This window comes from Mustela nigripes, chromosome 13 (assembly GCF_022355385.1).
Source record: "Mustela nigripes isolate SB6536 chromosome 13, MUSNIG.SB6536, whole genome shotgun sequence".
Taxonomy (NCBI): Eukaryota; Metazoa; Chordata; class Mammalia; order Carnivora; family Mustelidae; genus Mustela; species Mustela nigripes.
The window spans coordinates 132,012,186-132,026,695 of NC_081569.1; the positions used below are offsets into that span (position 1 = coordinate 132,012,186).

Here is a 14,510-nt window from a genome sequence, read left to right on the forward strand (position 1 = left end):
TATTTTTATTTTTTAAAGATTTTTTTTTGTTTATCAGAGAGAGTGTGTGTGCACCTGTGTGTGAAGGCGGAGTAGCAGGCAGAGGGAGGAGCAGGCTCCCTGGTGAGCAAGTAGCTCTATGTCAGGCTCGATCCCAGGACCCTGGGATCATGACCTGAGCTGAAGGCAGAGGCTTAACTGACTGTGCCACCCAGGTGTCCCAAGATTGATTTATTTTTGGAGAGTGAGCGTACTGGTGCACAGATGGGAGAGGGAGAGAGAATCTTACGCAGACTCTGCCGAGTGTGGAGTCCCACATGGGGCTTGGTCTCATGATCTTGAGATTATGACCTGAGCCAAAACTGAGAGTGGGATGCTTTTTTTTTTTTTTTTAAAGATTTTATTTATTTATTTGACAGAGAGAGATCACAAGTAGGCAGAGAGGCAGGCAGAGAGAGAGAGAGGAGGAAACAGGCTCCCTGCAGAGCAGAGAGCCTGATGTAGGGCTCGATCCCAGGACCCTGGGATCATGACCTGAGCCGAAGGCAGAGACTTTAACCCACTGAGCCACCCAGGTGCCCCGAGAGTGGAACGCTTAACCGACTGTGCCACCCAGCTGTCCCGATAGGGGAGCATCTTTTTGCAGCTAAATATTTGCCCACTGAGTTCAAGCCCCAAGGTAGAACTTACTAAAAAAAAAAAAAAAGGTTCACCAGCAAATGCAGGAAGCTATGAAGACCAGTGAGCTATTGTGGAAAGGATGGAAAGGAGAGAGGCTCCTGATATCTTATTCCCTGTATTACATTGATTAGGTAGGAGGGTATCTAAGGAAGAAAATAAAATTACCAGGATAAAAGTCCAATGAAAATGATGTTAATAATGGCAGTGAATGTTTTCTGAGCTCTTAGTTTATGCCACGTGGTCTTCATATGTAAGTTCCATTGATTTTGGCCGTGTAATCCATGAAGATGCCTACTGAGGAAGGCCCTACTAGCAGCCTCTTGCCACAGATGAGATAGAGGCACAGAGGGTGCGGACTCACCAGCGACAAGCTGAAATGACTTGGGTGGGGGTCTTAGGTTTTATTTATGCAAATTGTCCATTCAGTTTTGTACTGGATCCATGTCTCCTCTATCTGTATCTGTCAAACCTAGTTCCGTCTTTCAGTAAATTGATGCATTAGGAAGATAGTTCTCTCTTTGCCCACCAGCCCATGCCAGACAGCTGTGCACCCACCTGTTTGAGAACTACAGCCTTAAGAGTTCTCAGTAATTTGGTCAGTCAGGGAGCAGCTAGCCCGATATTGGAGAGGGTCTGTGAGCATGGGGTGAAGCTTGGCACAGAGGCGAGAGCCAAGGTGAGGAGGGGAGGGCGGGGTTGGTGTGCACATGGGGGCTGGTGCTAGACCACTTATTCCAGGGGTCCTAGTTGAGAACCTTTTAGGAACCTTTGCTAGGAGCAGTGGAGGATACAGAGGTAGGAAAGTACTTTCACAGCGTGTGTGATCCTGTCTGGGAGGTAATACCCGTACAGCTGGGCCGTGACTTCGCATCATTACCCAGTTACTCGATATGTACTTCAGGTACTGAATACAGTCGGTGTTCAGAGAAGGCTGAGTGTGGTATGTCTAGAGTGGTTGGGAAGGCTTCATGGAAGAGGTGAGGCCTAAAAACATCCTGGAAGGATAGGTCATTTAGAAGTAGGACAGGGACACCTGGGTGGCACAGTCCATTGAAGGTTCCTACTCTTGGTTTTCGCTCAGGTCTGCTGTCAGGGTCATGCAGTCGAGCTCTGTGCCAAGTCTGCTTGAGTCTGTCTCCCCTTCCCTCTGTGCCTCCACACCCATCCTCGCAGGTGTGCCCTGGCTTTCAAATAAATCAATAAATCTTAAAAAAAAAAAAGGACAGAGGAGGGCAGTGTAGGCTAGTGAGTGATTCTGCTTTTTGTTTTTGTTTTTTTTTTTAAAGATTTTATTTATTTACTTGACACAGAGATCACAAGTAGGCAGAGAGGCAGGGAGAGAGAGAGGGGAAAAGCAGGCTCCCTGCTGAGCAGAGAGCCTGATGTGGGGCTCGACCCCAGGACCCTGAGATCATGACCTGAGCCGAAGGCAGAGGTTTATCCCACTGAGCCACCCAGGCTCCCCTTGCTTTTCCTTCTTATTTATTATTAATATTCCTGTGTATATTCATGTACGTCCTCAGTGTTTTCCCTAAGCTAGTCCTCACAAAATATTCCCAAGAGGACAGGACTTAACATGTATTATTTGTCAGACCTTTTTTGTTGGTCTGAGTCAAGGATTGCGACCTGCCCGGCCACGGCTGGCAGATCCCGTCCGTGATCCACGCAGAAGCTGAGTTGGAATGTGCCTGGGTGTCACGCACCCTCACTTTGACACACTCCTTGCCATTCCTTCTGTCTTACGCCTGAGCTCACTCATCATTGAAACCACGTGCCTTTGTCAACACTTGAGTTTGCACCTCGGGGTATTAAGATTTCATTGAGAAAAGGAAAAGGAACTTTAACAGGTTCTCGTTAAGTGAAATTCCCTTCAGAGCCTGAGAGCCTGGGTTTAAAACCTAACCTGGGGGCACCTGGGTGGCTCAATCAGTTAAGCGTCTGCCTTCAGCTCAGGTCATGATCCCAGAGTCCTGGGATCGAGCCCCAATTCAGGCTCCCTGCTTCTCCCTCTCACACTCCCCTTGCTCGTGTTCCCGCTCTCACTGTCTCTCTCTTTCTGTCAAATAAATAAAATCTTGAAGCAAAAAAAACCCCAAAACACAAAAACCCCTAGTCTGCTCTTTTCCCAATCTCCTCTTAAATTTTCTTTTGCCTTTTTACTAAAGGAAGTAACATCTTGTCTTTCTGGTGTAGGCCACTTTACTTTCTCTTACCCCGTGGCTGCCTCAGAATGGGAGACTGAAACTTGCATGCATATGTTGATATTTAAAGCCTGAAAAGGCCATTTCCCTTTAATTTATGTAACTTTCCCCCCACTGCATATGAGTAAGGGCCTGCTGGGAAGAAATCAGCTTGAAGGACACTTTCAGTGTATCAACTAGTGAATGAAAACAGGGGTCTAGAAGTGGAAGCTTTCTTTCAACACAACAAAATTTTCAGTTTGCTTTTGCAAGTACTTTATCTTCCTTCTTGGCATTTATTTTGGCTGTTTGCTGTCTTTTAGGTTACTGTTGTTGATAAAAGACTGCCAAACACTACAATAATTCTTCCTTGTTTTATGGCTGATGACTTTTTTCTACATCAAGTCAGTTCTGTGGCCCTAGTAAACCCCCAAAGAGCGCCTGTGGTTAGAACTGGGATAGAAGTCCAGGGAACTCCCCGCTCACCATTCAGCTCTGCCTCCCTTGGACTTAACGACGAAGCTTCTTCTCCAGTCTCCGATTCTTGGTTGCAGCTTCAAAGGACGAAATGGGCATGAGTCATTATCTGTGGGTGGTTTTGCATGAAAGACTGAGTGTGTGAGGTGTTTATAACCTCCGAGGTAATTAAGAGAGCACAGTAATGTTGCTGGCTTTCCTCTGACCTCCGGGGGAATGGCCTGGTTCTTCCTGAGGTTTCTGGTGGCGAGGATGGCCGCGGGTTGGGCCAAGAAAGTCATGGGTAAGGAGCAGAAGCGTTGGGGTGCCCCTCCCAGTGGTGGAGCCTGTAGGAAAGAAGCCAGCGACGAGGGGACCTTAGGCAATTAGCGGGAGGGGCAGAGCCCGGGGCTCTCTGCCAAGCACCTTCATGTGTCGCCTTCCCTCTTGGCAGGCCCTGAGTGACCGCTTCAGCGGTGAGATCCCCGATGACCAGATGGCGCACAGCTCCTTTTTCCCAGATGAATACTTCACCTGCTCCTCCTTGTGCCTCAGCTGTGGGTAAGTGAGGCCTGGCCACCTCGGGCAGAGATGGAGAATTCAGACTTCAGTGTGTGTGCAGATCCCCTAGGGTCTGGCTGAGTTACAGATTCTGAATTATGGATGGGCTGGGGTCTGAGAAGGTGCATTTCCAGCAAGTTCCCAGGTGATGCCGGTGGTCGGGGGAACACACTTCGAGGTTGCAAAGGATTCTGGGATACATGGCTATGAAGTGTTTTCTGAAGATCCCGACCTGGTTTAGATATGAAATCGGCTAGCTTCTGGCTTGGGCGGTGTATACTACAGAAAACCTTAGGTTGCTTTGTTTTTCTGCGCTTCTCCTACAAAGACTTTGAATTGTAGTCATTCCGCTTGCTTAACTCAACATTTTCCAGCCTGGAGTGTACAAAGCTCTGTGGTAGGTGACAGTCCTAGGTGATTCCTTTCAACTGTGAGGGTCAGCCTCTTAGAACACCTTTAGAATTCTCTCCAGGAGCTTTCAAAACTCTCAAGGCCGGGACCTCAGTTCCAGGGATGTTCACTTAACAGAGCTGGGGTTGGGCCCTTGTGTTGGTGCCCTTGAAAGGGTCCTCAGATGATTCTCGTGTGTTGAGGACATTGAGTTAGGGCTGAGCTCCTCAAGCCCTAAGCTGTGTGTGCATGACCTTGGGGTTTTGGTGAAATGCAGGTTCTGCATCAGCGGGCCTGGCTGTGATTGTGTATTTTTGACAAACCTCCTGGTGACGCTGGTGCTCCATTCGATTCTCACCGTTGAGCACGTGTCAGAAAACCCTGATGAATATGTTAAAACATGTCATTGGGCCTTGCCCCCCCAGTTTCCGATTCAGTGGGTCTGATGTAGGGCCTGCGAGTTTGCGTTTCTGGTATGTTCCCGGGTAATGCTGATGTTGCTGACTGGGGCCACACTTTGAGGATCGCTGGATTCATTCGAGCTGTGGGCAGTATTTAATCACAATCTGGTGGCTTGTCTAATGGAACTCAGGGGACTTAAATGCAGCGTGTCGGTGAGATCGCAGTCTCCGGGTCCTCTAGACACTTCCCCACCCTGCAACCCTCTTCCCCATTGAATTGTCTTTACTCCAATCAGGACCACTGCCCCACATTGTCCACATGTATCCTTCTAGAGCCTTTATTGTGAATGGTCTTTCTGCATGGAACCCTATATGCAGGCTACCTACTGGGCACTGAACCGCCACCACCTTGGCTCTGGATTTCTAAAAAGGATTTGGCTTTTAGATTCCACGGTCTGGGCTGGGGAGAGCTAAGGATTATGTTGGAGAGGAAAGTGGGATATTACTTGCCAGTTTGACTTGTTACCTTCCTTTTTTGTTTACCCCACAGGCCAGCATGAGGCCCTTAGGCTTTGTTGGATCATTACTTTCCCATTCTGACAGCCTCAGCAGCGTTTCCAGAACTTTCCTTCCTATCATAGCGAAATTCTAAAGTCCTGCTCTCTGTTTTTGCATTGTCAGGATGGCAGAGCACACTGTTTATTTGGAAGGTTTTCTTGTTCAGCTTAAGCCTCCTCTTAATACACTGCCAAATTTTGGAGGCTGGTTTTGTTTTATATCTTGGCAGCCTGTTCTGGTTAAACTTCCCATTTTGTGCTTTTTTGGATTGGGGGGTTTCCTGAGCGCCATTCAGGTTTTCTCTTCTGTCAGGGTGGTGCCTTCTGGCTCCTGCATTTCTGCCGTGGGACCACGTGGTTTTTCCCAGGAAGACAGTCCTCGCTGTCTTCTCCTTTCTCCCCACACAAGGGTTAACAGTGGCCACGTCTCTGTAGTGCTGCCAGGTCTCGTAGAGGAGAGGCACGTGGATTTCTGAGCCCCACACGGCACCTGCTGTGCTCAGGATTTGGGGCCCAGTACTATAACCAAGGTCTGATGTTGGCCCCGTGTCTGGCTCAGGGTCCCGGTCCCCTGTGTTCAGTGTCAGGGATTCCTTTAGCCACCTCACTGTCAGCTTTTGGGCTTCACTCAGGGCTGGATGTAAGAACAGCATGAATCATGGGAAAGAAGGAGTCCCTCACGAAGCCAAGAGCCGCTGCCGGTACTCCCACCAGTATGACAACCGCGTTTATACCTGCAAGGTGAGTGCTCTGCTCCGGCAGCTGGCTTGCTGCCCTGCTCTGCTTTTGGGAAAGACTAGGGGCCACCCACTCCCGCTTCCCGAAGTATTTGAAGTTTAGATGGAGTGTGTCTGGGACTTCTCTCCAGCTCTAACCAGAGGAACTCCCATGCCTCCGTTGCTGGGACCCCTTGGTTCATTTGTTAATTTCCCAGCCTATTTTCCCTGTATTCTGTGGAGCCTGTATGCCAGGGGCATGTACACTGACTGTTCGTTCTTCTCCAGAGCAAGAGTGCTCTGCGGGAACCCTGTCTAATGGATTTTTGGTGGCAGGCGTAAATTACAGTTCTGTTTTGGGTCTCAGGATGGGTCCACATTCAATTCATGATCTTTTAGGGCACTGGCTTTTTTAGGGAAATGACCCTTCCTCTAATGTGAACTCAGGGTCTGCAAACCTTGGTATGGTTTGTGGGGAGGGGGCTGGCCAGGGTAATGAAGGGGTCAGGGGGTCTGGTGCACAGAGAAGAAGCTGGCAGAGTGCTCCATGTTTCAGGCCTGCTATGAGAGAGGCAAGGAGGTCAGCGTAGTGCCCAAGACATCCGCTTCCACTGACTCCCCCTGGATGGGTCTCGCAAAATATGCCTGGTCTGGGTGAGTTTCAACGGCGTCGATGTAGCTGAGGGTTGTTGGTGTGTTGGTCTGCCAGGCACCTGGCCGGGTAACATGATCTGTTTACTTTCCTTGTAGGTATGTGATCGAGTGTCCCAACTGTGGCGTGGTCTACCGTAGCCGGCAGTACTGGTTTGGGAACCAGGATCCTGTGGATACAGTGGTCCGGACGGAGATTGTGCACGTGTGGCCTGGAGTAAGAGCTGCTCCATTTTCTTCTTGTATCATTCAGTTATTTGTGTGTGTAGAGGAGTGGAGCTTGTGTAGAATTCAGGTTAACCTTGAATTTTAAAATATCGTGGTGATTTAGGGAGGCAGGATCTAGAGAGCCTTTTCTTGTTCTAGACCCTTAATTAATTCTTCTTGCCTAAATACTAGAAGCACAACTTTATTTATTTTTAATTAAAAAATTTTTTTATTTTTTAAAGATTGTTTATTTATTTATTTAACAGAGAAATCACAAGTAGGCAGAGAGGCAGGCAGAGGGGGAGGGGAAGCAGGCCCCCTGCTGAGCAGAGAGCCTTATGCAGGGCTGGATCCCAGGACCCCTGAGATCACAACCTGAGCTGAAGGCAGACGCTTAACCCACTGAGCCACCCAGGCGCCCCATAGAAGCACAACTTTAAATAAAACTAAAAGTTGACCAATTGTTATACTGCCTTAGCAAATAGGATTTTTTCATATTCTCATTTCCACATGCAGATTTTTCCAGTTTCCACATTGCTTCAGTTTTTTATTATCAAAATGCTATAGTGACATTCTTTATGTGAGAAATCCTCTGTTCCAGAAAATTCTCTTGCCGTATATTTAAGAAGTGGGATTTTGTCAACCCTTACAATTTTTTAATTTGACTTTTGAATTCAAGATACTGGAAAAACAAATCTGTTTGGAGGCACAGTGTGGTGCTCTCATTCTTACTGGTAAATCCCAACACACCCCAAACCTTTTTCTCTTTGTAGAAAAAAGAGGAGTGATTTTCTTGAAGGGACTTACCATATTTGGTGCTGTTCCCCTTGCTGGGTGACTCCTAAAGGTAGCAGTCAGCCCTACTTTTCTGGGGCCACTAATTCCCATAACACTGAAGAGTTTTGGGCACCTGGGTGGCTCAGTTGGTTGAGCAACTACCTTCTGCTCAGGTCATGATCCCAGGGTCCCGGGATCGAGTACTGCATTGGGCTCCCAGCGCCACGGGGAGTCTGTTTTTCCCTTTTCATGCTTTGTTTTTCTCTCAGCTAAAAATTAAAAAAAAAAAAATCCAAAACTGAAGATTTCCTTATTGTTTTGTTCTTCTCTCCAGTTTCCAGTCCCACCAAAATGTGTTTCTGTGCTATAGTCTTATTCTGGAGCCCACCCTGTTGGCACAGTGGGCCAGGCCATCCTGTCCCCAGGCCTTAATGTGGCCTTGACTAGTATAATTTTCTCTCTACACTTTTTCTGACTATGTCATTTGATTTTGGGTCTGTGTTCTTTCTTGTGAATGCTGTTATCTCTGTGGTTAGATACGTGTAGTCTAAGAACGCTGTGATATCCTAGACCCCTTTTAGTCCACATTCCTTGTGGTCCTTGGGATTAGGGGAGGCAGGCCCCTCCCCTTCTGTTCGTTCACTCAAGTCATTATGTCAACCCAAGTATTGGTTGATCACTATGTGCCCAGAATTGAACCTGATGCTTTAAAAATACAGGGTCGAAAAAGGTAGGTTATTATATTTAGAGAGCTTGGTCTAATAGCAAGTCGAATACATAAATAGGAACTGTCTTTACACATGGAAACAGGATTCCTGACAACGTATAGGTATTAGAGGAACCCACGAGGGAGGGCTCCTAACCCAGCCTGGGGTGGAGGGTGTCTTCCGGAAGGCGCTGCCATTTCACTTGAGTATCTCTTAGATTGTACATCTCATTTATGGGCAGGTAAGGCCTGAATTGAACAGTTGTGCACCCGGTCTTATGGTTGCCTCAAAAGGAATGAGTCAGTAATGTGTGGTTGGGTGTGATTCTGTCTAGAAGCCAGAGGGATTCTTGGTCTGTACCCCTTCTTCTCTGCCAGGGAGTTTGTGGTTCTGAGTTGGCCATTGGCGAGCGTACAACTCACTTGAGACCACCTCCCCCCACCCCTTTACTCCCTTCGCTCAGAGCATGATGGGAGCCTGCATTCTCCTTTCAGACTGATGGATTTCTGAAGGACAACAACAATGCTGCCCAGCGCCTGTTGGATGGGATGAACTTCATGGCCCAGTCGGTGTCTGAGCTTAGCCTTGGGCCCACCAAGGCCGTGACTTCCTGGCTGACAGACCAGATTGCCCCTGCGTACTGGAGGCCCAACTCCCAGATCCTGGTACGGTGCGGCAGGTTGCCGCTGCCTCCCTGGCATGGCCTATTCTGCTGGTGCCATTTTGCTGTGTCTTCAGCTTGGTCTGTGAGGGAGGCCGGGAGTTCTCTTTCAGTCAGGTTAGCTCCCAGCACCTTAGAAAGGGTGGGGCACGAGAGGCAGCCAGTGTTCTCTTGCCCATTGATGTCTCTGTGTTACTTTGTGGTTAATCTCTTTTTGGTGGGTTATAGTTCCTTTGCCTCCGAGGCTAGTTCTTTATTGGTCAGATGTCTGAGGTTGTAGATTCACAGAATCTGGAGGAAAAGGAGCATTTAGAGGGCATGTGTCTTGGTACGTGAATCTCTGCAGTACCTACAGCAAGGGAGCCCCCAGCTTGGGCCCACACGCTTTGTGACAGGAAGCTTGCACCTCACCAACTTCCCAAAGGCTCTTTCGAGAAGCCGTGGAAAAAAGTGAATTCTCATTGGTCTTCTGGCTAGACTTAGCGTAGTCTTTTTTGAGAATGCTGTGACTCAGCCAGATAGACTTGAGGGGGCTTTCCATTTCTTCTCGGAAGAAATGGGTCACAGCTGGGCTTCAGCGGGTGCACTCTTCATGAGGGCAGGCCTCAGGTTCTCTCCGTGACTGCTGTTGGGGTCCTGCCGTTCTCAGTAGCATTGGCCGGGGTTGGGGGTCCTCCCCCTGGGTCTTGCTGGCTTTCTCAGTCCATAGAAATGAATTAACGTCTGCCTTTCTGTTTGTTTTGGGCTTGGAACAGAGCTGCAACAAATGCGCTACATCCTTTAAAGATAACGACACCAAGCATCACTGCCGGGCCTGTGGGGAGGGCTTCTGTGACAGCTGCTCGTCCAAGACCCGGCCAGTGCCCGAGCGGGGCTGGGGCCCTGCGCCGGTGCGGGTGTGTGACAACTGCTACGAAGCCAGGAATGTTCAGTTAGGTAACGTGGGGCCCAGGAGCCTGCAGGGGTGGAGGGCGCCCTCTCTCCTTGGCCCGGGGTCCTGGGAAGTGCGACTCCCACATGCCTCACCCTGTTCCTCACCCAGTCACTCTAATGAGGGCAGCTGCTACCCTGGTCCTTGGCGTCCTCTAAGCTCTTTGTTAACAGAGTCCTAGGCTGTGCGAGTCGTGGGCAGGGGTTTACCCTGTCCTGTCTTAGCAGACATGGCTTAGACTGGGTCTTTTTTCTGGAGAAGGTTCTTGGTCATGCTCCTAGAACCTTTCTGGCTTACCCCGAAAGGAACGTTTTTATTTATAAAACAGCTCCAGAGGGTTGAGGTCAAGGACTGACAGAGCTTACTCGGTGTCAGGGTCTGACCTGACTCCAGCCCAGACCCTTGCCGTCATTGCAGGGCAGCAGGCACCGGGTTATCCTGGGAGAAGAATCCAGAAGCACTCTGCTGTCGGCGCCTCAGTTTTCCATTTGGGAAATGACTAAGAGGTGACGGCTTTTCCTTTCGCACTGTCTACAGATGTGACTGAGGCACAGGCTGATGATGAAGGCGGGACGCTGATCGCCCGGAAGGTGGGCGAGGCCGTGCAGAGCACTCTGGGAGCCGTGGTGACAGCCATTGACATACCGCTAGGTGGGTGTAGCGTATGTGGGATGAGGGGTTTCGGAGTACCCTGGGCTGTCCTTGTGTCAGAGCCTTGCTGACCGGAAATTGATATTTGCTTGCTTTTGCTGGAAACCTTAGCTGTTTCATGTTTAATCCTGGAGGCCATCTGTTACACTATCCATTGCTGCATAAGGAGCTTCCTAAAAATGGAAAGGCTTGACACAGCGCCATTTTATCATGTCTCACAACTTCGAGTCAGGAAGGGCAATTATTCCGGCCTAGGGGGCCTTGCTGGAGTTACTGCCTGATACTCCAGTATGGCAGCCTGACCTGTCTCGAGGAGCCAAGCCAACCTCGCTTACATGCTGGGCACCCTTCCGTGTGTTCTCCAGGCCTCTCTACATGGGTTTTCCAGGGGTCGTTGGACCTGTTACATGGGGCTCAGGGCTCTTAAAAAGCTAATATCCCAGGAGACAGGAAGTAGAAGCCACCAGTGTCTTGAAGATCTGGGCCTGGAAATGGCACTAATGCTATAGCCTCCTGGAGACACAAAGCCTGCATTTGGAGTAGGGGCCGGGAGTGTCAGAATCTGTGGCTGTCTTTGATCTGCCGCACCAGCCGCGCTGCTACTCACTGACCCTTACTCACCTCTAGATGTGAAGGGTGCTTGTAACTAGGAGGGCCCGAGGGAGGGGAGGGGAGACCCACTAGTGTGTGGAAGGCTTGGGCACTGTTGGCTGGGCCTGGGGTGTTTCTGCCCGTTACAAGGGAGCAACCAGAGGCTCCCGGGTGGCTGGTGGTGAACATCACTTGGATACGATTTACCATCCTGTGGCTTAAGGGTGAACAGATGATGAACTTTGGACTCAAGGGCACAGGAATAGATTTGCCCAGGCTTGAAGCACAGGTTGCTCTCGGGGGTGCCTAATTCCTGGGCTCACCAAGGGTTCACCTGCTGCACGCTCACTTCTGTTGGGTCCCAGGTCAGTGCGTTAGACTTGTCACGCTATTTCTTGTAATCCCCGTAACTGCTCTTGAACGTGAGCTGTTGAAGAGGAGGAAGCCAAGACCCAGAGAAGTTAGGTAGCCTCTCTCGATCCTGTAGCCACTAATCAGCATGTACTCAGTGGAACTGTGATTTGCGTGAAGAGATGTCCTGACTCCCAGAGTCTGGGCTGCTTTATCATTATTCTAGTGTTTATTTATTTATTTTTTTTAAGATTTTGTTTATTTGAGAGAGAGAGTGTGAGCACAAGCAGGGGGAGTGGCAGAGGGAGAGGGAGAAGCATATCCTCTGTGGAGCTGGGAGCCCAGGCCCCTGGGATCTCGACCTGAGCCGCAGGCAGCTAGCTGCTTCACCGGCTGAGCCAGCCAGGTGGCCCGACTCCAGTGGTATTTATGCAGCTGTGCTGCGGCATCACCTGTGAACTCGATAGACACGTAGACCTCAGCGCGTAGTCCCCGGCTCCAGATCTCCTGACCTGCATGGCGTGGGGTACAGGCCAGGTGTATGCATGTTTTAAAAGCTCTGTAGGTGAGGGTTGCCTGGGTGCTGCCCCGTCTCCTTAAGACTTTCTCCCTCTCCCTTTGCCTCCCTCCCCCGCATGTGCTCTCGAATCTTCACAAACCAACCAGCCCTTTAGGCAGTTGTGTGTGCAGTAGGACCACGAGCCCGTGAAGAGTCTGAGGGCGTCTTCTTGGCCCGAGGAGTGGGGGTCGGGGGCTCAGGGCGCACGGCTCCCCGTTGGCGTGCCCATCGGTGTTGTCTCCACCACAGGGCTGGTGAAGGACGCAGCCAGGCCAGCGTACTGGGTGCCCGACCATGAGATCCTGCACTGCCACAGCTGCCGGAAGGAGTTCAGCATCAAGCTTTCCAAGCACCACTGCCGGGCCTGCGGACAGGGCTTCTGTGACGAGTGCTCCCATGACCGCCGGGCTGTCCCTTCTCGAGGCTGGGACCATCCTGTCCGAGTCTGCTTTAACTGCAATAAAAAGCCCGGTGACCTTTAACCCCAGCTCCCTCTCCGCGTCCTTCACAATTCCTTAGGTTCTCAGGGTTAGAAACAGAAGTCTCGTTGAGGTTGGCCCTCCTCTCGGGCACCTGTCACGGCGTGTGTCCTCTGCTCTTCCTGGTGTGAGGGGTGGGGCAGGTGGTGAGCAGGGGTGTGAGCCTGGCAGCCGGAGGTGTGAACCCCTCAGGGCAGGGGGACCGAGCAGCTTATAGCAAAGGGGAATGAAGCTGAATCCGTTGCATTTACTTCAGTTAGAAATAATAAAGATCTAAATATATGTGTAGATACATCTGAAGGGAACGTGGAGCATATTCAGGCTGCTGCTGGCTCCGACGACTTAGCACAGTCTGTCCCCAGCACAGGGACAAGGTGGCCGTGGCCGCAGGTCTTCCCCACAGAACAGAGCCAGGCACAGAGCCACTGCGTTGCTAGTCACCTTTTGCTTCTTCTCTGTGAGCCTTTGAAGCCTCTCTCTTCCTTGCCTTTTCCCAGGTACCTCTTGCGTGGACGGGCCGGAAAGGAACCTTCGGGGGCCCCCTGGGGCAGGGTCCCTATCCTAGGCCTAGGCCGATGTCAGAGACTACCCAACTTAGCGTGCAGGTCACCAGAGTGGGTGGAGGGGGAGAGGGAGGGTCCTTGGCCCCGAGTCCTGGGGAGCGCGCGGGAGGAAACCGGCCTTCCCCAGCTGGGTTTCCTATTTCTTGATGCTTCTGTGTCCGCTTGGCTTTCCCGGAGGCCGCCCCCTGCCCCCAAGTACAGCACCTGCTTCCTTCCCCTCCGCCCTTGCGAGCCTACCATCTGCTTCTGAGTGTTGCACTAGGATTTTTATTGCTTATTTTGAAGTGTCTTAATTCTTTGTTCCCTGATACACGCCCCCTCTGGCCGTCGGAGGGGCAATATGAGAATCTTCCAGGGAAACAGCGCACCGAACGGACTGTTAGTTGTTTCAGATGCATATAAATATTTCAACGATCATTAAGAAAAAATTCTCTCTGGTTCTTGCAAGAGAAGTCAAGTGAACTTTGGTTTCTCACCAAGAGCCGGGACATTCATCTCTCGTGACTGGAAAGAGACTGTTGTGCTGAACCTGTCATCGGGGCGGATTTTATCTTCAGTGGCCAAACACGAAGAATTCAATGTGACCTAGGTCTTGGCAGAACTGGGGGGTGGGCTGAGCTTCAGGGAGGGGCGGGGCAGTCAGTCCCGGCATGAGAGTCCGTGCGTCGGGAGGTCGGGAGCCCTGGCTGGCCTTGGTCCCTCGCAGACCGGCGTCCGTATTGCCTCCTGTGGCCCAGGGACTCAGGCCCTACTCCAGTACTGTGTATTCTCAAATTCGCCATTATAAAGGAATCTTCCTACTGAATACGGACTGTGCTCTTTCCTTTAACTTCCCCAGTAGACCTTGCCTCTTTCTAGTCAATAGGAAAGTAGCTGATGGCTTTCAGAGCAGAAGCCAAGCGAGAGGGATGTTTCTGGGGTGGTAATATTTGACCTTTAATACCTCAGTCTGTTAGCCTAACAAGAGCTTGGAAAAAAGCAGCTGTGATGGGGTTTTCATCTCACGATGTTGGGCTGTTTCCCCCCAGCTCTTAGATTGCCTATTCCAGCTGTTTGCTAACTGGGAACTTGGAGGCTGTTCCTTTAGAGGGTACTAACAGATGCTCACAGAACTTTCTGGTGGTGAGGGCTCCATGCGTGAGCGGGACCTGGCCGTGCTGTGGTCCTGCCCCTGGGCTCGTCATCAGAGCTTTCCCCAGCAGGTGTGGTCACTGGCTGTGGGGCCGGGGAGCCGTGTCCGCCTGGCCCTGAGTAGGGCTGCCTGTGTCAGACGGCCGCTGCCTGGTGACTTGGTGCTCGGGTGTCATTGGGGTAGCTGTGGTGCCTCAGTCCACGGGAAGTCCTCACAGAAGGGTTAAGTGTTGCTACTGACCTAGAGGAACCATTGGAAAAACTGTTCTCTACCTTTTTATCTGTTGGTTCCCTCTTCATTCCCTTGTTCTGCCCTCTCTGTTTGACCCC

The 14,510-nt window shown here is 50.7% G+C and overlaps 1 protein-coding gene across 3 annotated transcripts in view; it reads left to right on the forward strand.

The window, feature by feature from the left end:
* Positions 1 to 13,854, forward strand: part of ZFYVE1 (zinc finger FYVE-type containing 1) — a 59,788-nt gene extending 45,934 nt beyond the window's left edge. For all 3 annotated transcript variants that reach the window (XM_059373815.1, XM_059373814.1, XM_059373816.1), the window contains 8 exons: positions 3,751 to 3,857; positions 5,838 to 5,946; positions 6,478 to 6,575; positions 6,672 to 6,789; positions 8,758 to 8,928; positions 9,680 to 9,860; positions 10,393 to 10,506; positions 12,257 to 13,854. In XM_059373815.1, the coding sequence (XP_059229798.1) occupies positions 3,751 to 3,857; positions 5,838 to 5,946; positions 6,478 to 6,575; positions 6,672 to 6,789; positions 8,758 to 8,928; positions 9,680 to 9,860; positions 10,393 to 10,506; positions 12,257 to 12,489 (1,131 nt within the window). In that variant the 3' untranslated portion in view covers positions 12,490 to 13,854. The remainder of the gene's footprint in view (positions 1 to 3,750; positions 3,858 to 5,837; positions 5,947 to 6,477; positions 6,576 to 6,671; positions 6,790 to 8,757; positions 8,929 to 9,679; positions 9,861 to 10,392; positions 10,507 to 12,256) is intronic.
* Positions 13,855 to 14,510: the final 656 nt, after the last annotated feature.